General features: G+C 33.2%; 2 protein-coding genes across 2 annotated transcripts in view; one reads left to right on the top strand and one right to left on the bottom strand.

Annotated features, from left to right (window-relative positions):
- Positions 1-11,596, top strand: part of LOC133181863 (programmed cell death protein 7-like) — a 292,001-nt gene that overhangs the window by 5,825 nt on the left and 274,580 nt on the right. Inside the window, exons 4-9 of the mRNA XM_061316501.1 lie at positions 325-456; positions 1,086-1,224; positions 1,693-1,805; positions 1,899-2,022; positions 3,174-3,261; positions 4,207-4,344. Coding sequence (XP_061172485.1) covers positions 325-456; positions 1,086-1,224; positions 1,693-1,805; positions 1,899-2,022; positions 3,174-3,261; positions 4,207-4,330 — 720 coding nt within the window. The 3' untranslated portion in view covers positions 4,331-4,344. The remainder of the gene's footprint in view (positions 1-324; positions 457-1,085; positions 1,225-1,692; positions 1,806-1,898; positions 2,023-3,173; positions 3,262-4,206; positions 4,345-11,596) is intronic.
- LOC133181862 (uncharacterized) lies at positions 3,999-11,500 on the bottom strand. Its single transcript, XM_061316500.1, has 6 exons — positions 11,322-11,500; positions 9,001-9,181; positions 8,535-8,717; positions 7,912-8,172; positions 6,879-7,135; positions 3,999-5,125 (listed from the first exon to the last, which is right to left on the bottom strand). Exons 1-6 carry the CDS (start codon positions 11,470-11,472, stop codon positions 4,434-4,436), a joined length of 1,725 nt encoding a protein of 574 aa, XP_061172484.1. The 5' UTR covers positions 11,473-11,500; the 3' UTR covers positions 3,999-4,433.

Raw genomic sequence — 11,596 nt, 5'->3', positions numbered from 1 at the left:
AAGAAAAAAAAAAGAATAAATTTTCTCTGTTTAAGAGTTAGCAAAAAATGATAAGAAAATTAATGATATAGCTATCATACATAAAAAGAATTTCTCCACACACACCCTCACACACATACCCTCACACCTGTATCTAAAATTCAACGATTTATAACTTATACACAAGTTTTTGGTGATAGGAATTCAATATGTTTACAAAGAAGTGGATAGCCATTACCAGAGACTTGAAGTAGCACAAATACATCCAGTTTTAAAGAAATATAAACCCTCTGTATTTATTTGTTGATATATTTACCTTCTATAACATAATATCTATTTTTGTAGGAGAGACTCAAAAGAAGAAGACAAGAACAATGGGAAGAAAAGCAAAGAGAAGAAGAAAAGAGAAATAATTTACATGCTGAGATTGATGGATGGCAGGAGAAATTAAGGAAGAAAGCAAATGAGGAAAGAGAGGTGAAACAGTGCTTATCTTTCTTTGTATAGCTTTACTTATTATGCAAATTGAAGATAAACTAAACCATGCAAAAATTGAATAGCATCAAATGTAATTAAACAGTTAAATGTAGTTTCTGTGAATTTAGTATATACATGTACATTTACCAGGTGTTTAACAATACAGTAAATCTATAAACAATACATATTGCATTATTTTGAAGACAATAGATAATGTATGTATTTTTTCTGTAGTGTTGCAACCATTATGTCCCATTAATAGCAGAACAAAGAAGGCAGTGAAATATTGTTAGATATTGTCCCATGATTCATTGTTTTAGCTGTACCATGTTCATCGAACAGCACTCTAATGCAGGAAGATTTATTAGTAACCTCTGTGTCCACAATAAGTATGTTTCTATATTCTTCATTGTTTAGAGAAGAATTATATAGGTTACCATACTCTACAACAGTATGGATCAAAAGCAACTTCTGTGTCATACTTATGTTTTCCATTCACAATTAAGGGTTACAAGGGCCCAGGTGGAACTAGGAAGAACATGAATTTACAGGATATTTATAGAAACTTCTCTCAAATTCTGTTGAAATCTATATCATATACATGTAAATGATATTTGTTATGATTTAAGGCCAAGGAACTGAAAAAGTCAGCAGATGCCATTCTGAATGAAGTCCGGAAGAAAATAAGTGATGTAACAAAAACCTTGGACTTATTGAAAGGAATCCAAAAGCTGAGGAAACTACGCAGTGATAGACTTAAACAACAAGGTCAGACATCATAATGCAGCGATAGACTTAAAGAAATTCAGATATCAATATGCGGTGACATGCAGTTGAACTTTGTCATTTCTATGCAAAATATCGCATGTGGGGTACATCATTTGTTTGGATAGCTCCTCCTACAGTTTTCAAGATAGAAGTTTTTATTTTGCAGGCCAATTATTCTTTGACTAACTTTTATATAAGAGATGTGCATTGGACTTGGATTTTGAGTTTTGATAATTTATGAGAAAAATACCAGTTGTTGAATTTAGTCATTTTTTATGCAAAATGTTCATAGGGTACATTGGTATTGTTCGGATGTCACAGCTCCTATAGTTTTCTGATGTCACCCCCTATAGTTATCTGAACAGGAAGATTTTATAATTTATGTGAGGAACACTAGTACTGTTCACGCAAAAGAAAACCAGGTTTGCTGTCACATTGACAGCTTTTCCCTTGTTTTTCTTCTTATAGGTGTTCATGCAAACCCTGCAAGTGATGAGAAGTTTAAAGAGGTTATGGATGAACAGTTTAATACCATGAAGAAACAGAAGGAGATTTACTTAGCAGAGGAAAAAGCTCTGCAGGTGGGATATTATTAACATTTAAAGTTTACCTAGACTTCCTCTGTTCTTGTTATGAAATGTCCATTTTATGGCTTAAATGTTTCTTTTATAAAGGTCATGTTAGAAACGGAACATGAAGAGACGAAGGAGAAAGAGAGAGAACAACAGGAGAAAGTACAGAGACTGCAGAAGGAGAGAGAGAGTAAAAAATTACAGGAAATCATGTTTGGGAAATCTGGTAAGTTATGTTCTGTTGGGGTCAGTTCTGTTTCAGCAGGTACTAACACAAATATTGATATCTGTATGATTCTGTATGTCATTCAGATGAAGGCTATGGGGGTAATTTTGTAAAGTTCTCTTATTAATTAGGCAAAGATGAACTTTCTGATAATTTTCCCATTTTTCTACTTTTAATGAGTCTTTTGGGATTAGTAATACATGAATTACCTTTCACAGAAGATCCAAAGCGTCATCTTTCACTGTCACTTTGTTAATGTACAGTTGAACGTTGGTATCTCAAACACCAATAATTTGGATACCATGGATATGCTGAAGTGGATTGGATGTCACAATTACTTATTTTTAAGTATTTTGACCTGATATCTTAAATACTCGGTTATTCTGAACTTTTTTCTTGGTCCCATTGAGTTCCAGATAATGAGGTTTGACTGTACATGTAAAGATCAATGTACACCTTGAGCTCTGTCTTCAAGCACAGTTTTGAAGTTAAAATATTAAGACTGTGTTAGTATGAAGTTTACATTCACTGAATGCTGCTGGTCATATTATAAATGCTTTTGTTTGATTGAAATACCACTCTGATTAAAATCAAACCTCCACTAGCTCCTTTTTATTTTGACGTGACAATCAAAATAAAAAGGAGCTAGTGAAGGTTTGATTTTAATCAGACTGTTGAAATACACTACCAAAAAGCAAAATATTGAAGATAATTACAGAGTTTTTATTACTGCCTTATGTAGTAATGTAAGAACAAGAATATTGTATATTTTCTTACAGGTTTATTGGTATATAAAAATCAGTAAAAGATTTTCTTTCATTTTATTTATCAAAATTCTGATTCAATCAAATTAATTGCGTATATTCATAGAAGATATATAATTCAACTTGTATTGGTGTTCTTTTTAAAAACCAATGAGAAAATTTAAGATGATAAGTAATATTGCACTTACAAAAATATTTGCAATTTTGTATGTATATCTGTATATGTAGATGAACATATAAAATATATTAAAATAGCATCAAACAAAATTTTAAAAAAAAAAATCACATAAATAAATAAATAAATGTTTTATCTAACATCCCTGCATCAAGCGGAATATTAATACTTAAATGTATTTTGATTTTCCATGTATTGTTAATATTTTACAGAAAATTTCTCTGAGGGAGAAGCAATGTTGCCATTTTATCAGTTTTATGATCAGGCTAATTACAGTTATGAGTCCTTCATTCAAATAAGGTAAGAAGACTATTATGTCACAAATTCACAAGCCTGATACAAGTATTTATAGCTATACAGAATACACGAATCAGAATTCAAGTGATATTTTTGAGTATCATGAAAATATTGGTATAACATACATGTATAAAAAAAAGAATAATGATATAATATTCATATAAAAAAGACTTAATTATTTGAGAGGTTTGAAGTAAAATTTTAATATTCAGTAGATTAAAGATCCTCAGGGCACAGCATTAACGTTTGTCCGCTTGTCCGGTACCAAAGAAAATTTTTCACAGACAAGTGAATATTGCTGGACTCTGTCCAATTGGACAAGTGATTTTTCTTTGAAAATTTTATTTCTTTCATAAGTTCAAAAAAAAAAAAAAAGAAAAAGAAAAAAAACAATAAAAAGTTGCTGTCAACTGAACTTTTTGTTGGAAGTGCAAATCAAAAGCATGCTATTCATAAATATTCAGCGTTGATCCTGATTGAAATAGTGAATTTCATTTCCGGTCATCATCAAGATGGTAATGCACTATGGAGGCATTTTTTTTTTTTTTAAGTTTGAGTTTTCAATAATAGGCAAGAGAAAACAAGGGCAATAAAAAGAGTTTTTAAAAAAGCAAATAATGGTTTGATATAAAACCTAAAGCATGTGATATTATTTCTATTTTATTTCTCCTTTTAATCAAGCAAATTAAACAGGACAGACATTTCTTCCATTATTTGTAAAGAAAATCAGACTCAGTGAGAATATAATACACTGTATTTTATTTACAAAATTTTTCAAGGTGTCTATTCTTTATTGAAAAAAAAATGGACAAGTAAAAATAAAGGTTGGACAAGTAAAATTCACAGTCACTTGTCTGACTAACAAGTAAGAAAAAATGGTAAAGTAGAGCCGTGATCCTTAGGCTACTTGTTCTGGTTATATTTATATAAAACCTTTTATTTTGACAGACAAGACTGGGATAGATTTATTGTACCAGAGAACGCACCAGGGGGGAGTCGTGTCCCCACCCACTTAGTGACACCTACAGAGCCTTCATCAGAGAAATGGGCCAGTGTAATGAAGGACACATGATATCCTGTATATGTGTTCATACACAGGCTAACTTCTTAATGGGCACTTGAAAATATTAAATGATGATTTGTAAACTGCACAATTATGTCTATTGTAAAGTATTTTATAATGAGCTAAAAACATTAATAAGGATAAGGAAAAGGGTGTACAACAGAGATGTTTTAGTTTTATGGAAACACAATTTGACTGTTGATGAGGATGTTGAAGGAGAAAAGAATGAAATCTGTCGGCTAAAATCATAAATCTCCATTACTTTTGAGAATTTAATTTCCACTTTTGTGTATTTACCTGAGGATTTCTCTTGAAATAGAATATCTATCGAGCCTAATTCATACCCAATTACTTGATAGGTCTCATCTTGCAATCTCAGTTTGAAATTCAATTTTTTTTTCACAAAATCGTAAAGTGTTCCTTTGATTATATTCCCCCACTGCAAATCCAAGGAACCGTTGTTGTCTGTTACCTTAACCTCACCAAACAAAGTATGACCAAAGGTGCCCACAAATTCCTCTGAATCTCCCACATATCTTTCCTTTACATTTTGTGTTGGTAGTTGGATCGGATAGGACCTCTGCCAGGGTTCAGGATAGGAACAAATGGTGGATTTATTCAGCCATGGGATTTGACCTTGAAGGATGTCCTTCAGGTAGTAAGCGAGGGGATAGAGATCCCTTTCCAAGGATATTGGATATAGTCCATTTTGTGTCACAGCAATTCCAATCTGTGTTTCTGGGTCTGTAACCACCACAGCAGAATAGGAGAACATGGATCCACCATGGAAGAAATCAACATTAGCTGAAAGAAGTGTTTGAATGGATAATATTTATTAACAATTTCATAATTCCTACTATATTGTTGTCAAATTTTTTTAATTTAGTTACAGAATTACATGCCACTCTACTTTGTGAATCTAGAAAGAATTTTCTAAATGCCTTTGAGTAGTAATACATATACTGTATTAACCTTCACCCTTTCCATTAGCTCAAATGAGCCAGAGACTTAAGTGAGCTTTTCTTACAGGCATGTGTAATAAATTCTTTGTCATTTTTGTTGACATCTGTATATTTCTGGGTAAATAGTTTGTTAAATGTGGCTACTTCTTAGTTTCTGAGACCGTGCTTTAATAAAGATATATATAATAAGACTAGTCAACATCCTCTCAATGTATTGAAAAAAGTCAAATCCGGCTTCAGGAGGCTCATGAGCTCAATGTTTATATCCAGTATCTGTGGTACTAAGTGGTCGAGTCATTGATTCTCCCTGGATGGGAGTCCATTACAGATTAACTTCCAGCATAAGCCGGTACCCATTACAGCTGGGTGCCCAAAGCAGAGCTTGAACCAGTGACCTTGGGTTACTGGCCAAATACCTATGACCACTGATCCATGTGCTCAAATATTTGTACATATTAAAATTGTTGACATCAGGGGCTTTAGCTTGGTGAACATAATGAGAGATTGCGCCCCGTTATTAGCAGACCTTTTTTTGTATTCATATGAAGCAGAATTTGTCCAAAATCTTGTACGTGAAAAGAAGAAAACACTTGCTGTGGCGTTCAACTCGACATTTAGATATATCGACGACGTATTGTCAATAAACAATGGCTATTTTCATTCTTATGTCGATACGATATATCCTGGTGAACTTGAGATAAAAGATACCACAGAGTCTGACACATCTGTTTCATATTTGGATATTTTACTTGAAAAAGACGTTAATGGTAATCTAACAACCAAGCTTTATGATAAACGTGATGACTTTAACTTTTCAGTCGTCAACTTCCCCTTACTTATGCAGCAATATACCTTCATCACCTGCATACGGGGTATATATCTCTCAGTTGATTCGATACGCAAGAGCATGCTCTACGTATGTACAATTTCTAAAACGAGGTAAATTATTGACAAATAAGTTGATGAAACAAGAATATCAGCTGTCTCGTTTAAAGTCATCATTTCGTAAGTTCTATGGTCGATACAATGACCTTGTCAGCAAATACAATTTATCATTGAGTCAAATGCTGACTGACGTTTTTCATACTAATTGTTAGGCCATTATTTACACACTGAATTGTCGACGGATTTTCCCGTTATTTCCCGATCATGACAAGGAGCACACGGCGGGTGTGACCGGTCGGCAGGGGATGCTCACTCCTCCATGGCACCTGATCCCACCTCTGATGCTTGGAGGTCCGTGTTTGCTCTGCTCCTATTTTGTATTGTGTAATGGACTTTTGAGCTTGAATACTGTTCGTTATCTCCATATATTTCATTCATTCATGTACAAGTACTTTGTACTATATACAATAATGAGGAAGAAAAGAGTGGCTCAGGTGAGCTTTGGTCCTTGAACCTCTTGTATCTAATACAATGCTTTGGTCTAGCCAATTATGTTATTCCGTAATTTCTCCAAGAGGTGATCATTCAATAAACCTCTTGATAAGAGAACACTCCATAAATCAGATACAACATGTATCTCTTCTATCTTGATTGGGAAGAAATGGATTATGGTGTCTTATTTAAAAGGAAATGGTGAAGAATATTTTTACCTCTATAGAAGCGCCCAAACCATCCCAATCCGTACCAAGAAGTGTAGGAGGGCTCAGGAAAGTTTTTATACAGACCAAATGAATACTGGGTTAAAATGTCTAGTGCCACTGTTGGTAAGATCATGTCGAGAAAAAACATGCTGCTGATGATTGTCTTCTTGGACTGTGTTCTTCCTCTGCTATTTAGGAAAAACAGCCATTTGTTGAAATCAGCTGGTGATAGACATATCCCTCCTGCTGGGGAGAAGGAACCTAACCTTTAATGATAAATATATCAGTAACTTAGCAAAGGGAAAGATGCAAACTTTCTGCACGAGTTCAATTCTTGATTTATACAGTCAACGCAATGTCATATCAATGTACATGTACAGCTGTATACACCAATTTCAAAATTTAAAAGGTAATGATAATGAACAGTGATCGATCTAAAAAAAATCCATAAACAACACAAATTTGTGAAGAGAGCATAAAACATAGTTTCTTGAACCCATCCTAACTTGCATCTTAAAGTGTAAAATTATAAACTTTAGGACATCTTAAAAACTGTCATCCTTCTTTGAATTGTTCGATCATTATTCTATTTTAAAATTCCTCTGCCATTGCTATCAATACAAATCAGTAGAGCTATACATTCTCGTCAGACTTCCTTGTTTCTAGAAGAATTTGTTCCAAGATATCCTCTTATATTATTCAAGTTATTTGCTGAAGCCAAACCATCTTTGGGAATGTGATTGGTGATGCCATGTAGATGAGCACCAAGGGTTCAGATTTCATTTTTATATGGGATGCAAAGCGCTAGGTTCACTTTAAGTATAAAATGGCCATGATATTTTTAATAATTCTGCAAATTTCAGGGGGGGGAGGTTCCGTACCCCTCCCCCTCCCTTCTAGATCCGCGCATGTGATTAGGCCATCACAATAGTGTGAACCACAACAGTTAAACACACTTGTTAATGCAGTCAGACGGACAGATAAATGGAGCTTTATAGAGCTATCCTTTGCACATGTTAATCCCACCTTATCAATGTATTACCTATAGAATTTTGTATCACTTATCCGGAATGATCGGTTGGTTATCTGATGTGGCTTACTGGTGGTGTTCTTGGTGAAATTTAAGTCATCCACTAACACAGCAGACTTCATTCCTAAGGGATCTAGTAACATCTCCTTTAGTAACTCATAGTAGGGCTTTTTCCCTATAGCCTCGGCTGCCAGCCCCGCCAAGCCATACATTAAATTGTTGTAACTAAACTGACCACGAAATACTCCTTTCTTCGGCATAAGATACAATCGCCTGCGTAATTAAATTATTTTTATTTCAGAATGACTTGGTATTGTTCAAGTATTGCTGAAAATATAACTTATTGTCATAAGACGTTAAGCAATAAAAAAAAAATTATCTATCGTCAAGAGAGACACAAGAATGATGACATCTATGGTATTTTTTTATATAGTTTTTCGTAAGTTATCGAGGCTTTTACAAAGGGCTCTATAGATGTATAGGTTAAAAATATGAAAGTGAATGCAAAAATCGTTGTACATTTCAAACAAAATCGACAATGGAATCCCTTCATCCGTCAATTAATCATGTTATCCAGTTGCAAGCCAGAAAAGCTCCACTAACATAAATATTTAGATTTCAGGAATTGCTTTAACCTGAGTAAAAAATCTCTGTTGTTCTCTGTATAAATCTGCGCCATCAGCAACGCGTCCGCCGAGGCAACGCCGGTGCGATGTGACAGAATATCTGCTAGTGTGACCTGTGAACTTATCACTGGGTCAGAGGTCAAACCAAAGTTGTCACCAAATATTTCTCGCAAGCTTGTCGTCCATGATAAACTGAAATTTTGAAAATATTATTATCAAGTTTTAAAGAACTAACAAGCTATATAAATAATATGCTAGTACATGTAATAATATGTAATAAATAAATCACCAGAACATTACCTATGCCTTTTCAACTGGGGAGGGGGGGCATTTTCTGCAATCGTGTCAATTAATCTATTTTGAATATCTTTCTTGCATTTTGCCATAGATAAACTCCTCTACTATTTTTTGTTATAAGTACTGTCGTAGTTTTATTTGAAGAAGTCTTGTTCATGTGACGGTTAATATAACTCACCTTCCTCCCCGACTCTTGTCACGTGTTATGAGCGCGCCTAGCAGGGCACTCGTGAACGCCTTAGTCGTGGACCCGATACACGTCACAGTGTCTTTTGTCATAGGGATGCCCTCCACCGCGTCCGACACTCCATAACCTTTGGCCAGGAACTTGTCACCTTTTGTGATACTCAACCCTAGACCTGTATACCGATATGTTAATCACAGAGGTAATTGTGTGTCGTCTTCATAACAAGTGCATTCTAGATTTAATTAACTTTGACATCTTAGGGAAGCACAGTATCATGCAAATGATCAGAACATTCTAATTCATCATACTATGGTAACTATATATACATGTATGTACTATCCTTTATGAAGTTTTGCACAGATTTTCTCCAAAATACGAATTAACACAAAATGAGAACAAAATCTTGTTAATATTTAATGAAAATTTTCCAGATGATATACATGTACAATGTATATGTTTTCACAAATATTAGTTTTATTCATGATTTTTGTTTTTTAACTTAAATTCAAAAGTCGCAATATTTTCACGTATTTCTTCAACTTGAAAGTATGTCTTACCAATTTTATCTAGTCATCATACCATTATAATATTATTACACAAACTGAACAATGAGCTATTTAGTTACATTAATTGTACTAAACTGTATCATGTTAATTTATGTGTAATCATAGTTGTTATGTATGCCATATATAAGAAATTCAAATTTTTGGCTAGGTGGGAATAAACCCCCCATGAGGCCCCAATTTGGAGATGAATTCTGTTCTATACTACAACTGTACAACGTAAAAAACAAACTATGCTTTATGTCCAATATTTGCGCAAATATGGATTCATACAGTGAAAAGATCAATACGAGGGCTGTCCCAGAAAAAACGCGAACTTTTTAAATATCTCATAAAGTACCTGACCAAAATAATTCATTTTTTGCACAATGTTGGATTTTTTTTTTTTTTTTTTTTTTTTTTTTTTTTTTTTGACTTTATAGTATGGGGTTCTAATTTCATTTGCCTATGAAAACGGCATTTAAAGAGTATCAAAAATAGGTGGTCGGCGCACCACAATTCTTTTTCTCACTTTTAAAGAAGAGCAAATTTACATCGATAAAAACTCTTTGGTACAAATGTATAATCCATTAGCTTGACAAAATAAATAGCAATTATATGACGTTATAGTTTTACAGGTATACATTCCCAAGCAAGGTACCGTCGAGTGGTGCACTGTTACATAACGCACTTATATTATTTGAACTTAATATATTTAGAAATACATGTATACATGTACATGTACCGAGTCAATAAATTTCAGATCTAGTTTTCAAAGAGTAGGATGACATATATCAGTATCTACAATCCATACCATGAAAATTTTCTGTCTCTCTCTCTAAATCATTTTATCTATCAATCTATCATATTCATCTATCTTTTTATTGTGAACATATATGAAACAATGGTTAACTCATATATTTAATAGCAAGAAAAATAAACATTAGCCACATTACTCACTCGACTGAAATTTTAATATCTTTTTTCTAACAAAAATCTTATAAACAAAACCTTATCGCAATTGTTTCATATATTTTACGTTAACTCAAATTTATTTAGAAAACGTATATCAATGTCATACCAGTTATGTAAATTAATATGTATATTTGGGTAGGAAAGATAAAGAGTTGGGCTGAGGGAATTCGTAGCTTTCATCTCCTCGTTCTCGATGAGGGTATATCAATTCATATAAAAAATAAAACAAAATAATGCAGTCTATAATCTTAGTCCGGAATTTTTGTTATATATATATATATATATATATATATATATATATATATATATATATATATATATATATATATATATATATATATATATATATATATATATATATATATATATATATACTTAACAAAACTTCTAAGTGTTCACTCTAATAAAAGTATTTATTTAAAAACTACAAAATAGAATGGTATGATATTTTCAAATTATTATAACCAACGAGTCTTCTCAACAATTGTTGAAAGAAAATCATTTATCACCGATGAAAACCAATGTACCGTGACGAAGCATAAAAACAATAAATCTGTACTTTGCAGCAAGTGTTTTGTGTGATCAGCATCTTTTTGTGACATTTTCAATTTTTGAAAACTGGTTTAACTAAAAAACACTAAACATTGGCAAAATGACCATTGAGAAAGGAGGGAGAGTCATGATTATTTCTTCCACATGTTGCTCATTCATATAAAATGTCAAAGTAAATACAGTATTGGTATTTTTTCTAGCCAGAATTTCCAACATCATTGTGCCAGGGATCTCGTGACCTACCTGGAATTTGCTTGCAGTTCATTAATTCCTCTATCGTCTCATCTACGGCTGATTGCTCAGATTCCGTAAAAACTTCACACCAAACTAAATACCTAATTCCAAAAGTTGCAAGATAAATCATAATAAGCACAATAAACCTGCTATTATCCATTATTGTTTTAGTATATCCCTCCTCCTTTGTGGGGATTGCTTTTCCTCACCGAGTACCGTATTTCGTAAGCGGCCGCTTCCGATCGTCTTCCACTAAAGTGTATGGCATCCTATCATCAGCTTCC

Source organism: Saccostrea echinata, unplaced genomic scaffold, assembly GCF_033153115.1.
Source record: "Saccostrea echinata isolate AGI-Se365-2 ecotype Australia unplaced genomic scaffold, CSIRO_AGI_Sech_v1 ptg000009l, whole genome shotgun sequence".
NCBI classification, from domain to species: Eukaryota; Metazoa; Mollusca; class Bivalvia; order Ostreida; family Ostreidae; genus Saccostrea; species Saccostrea echinata.
Note: the sequence above shows the minus strand (reverse complement) of the source record. Positions and strands in the feature narration are given on the sequence as shown.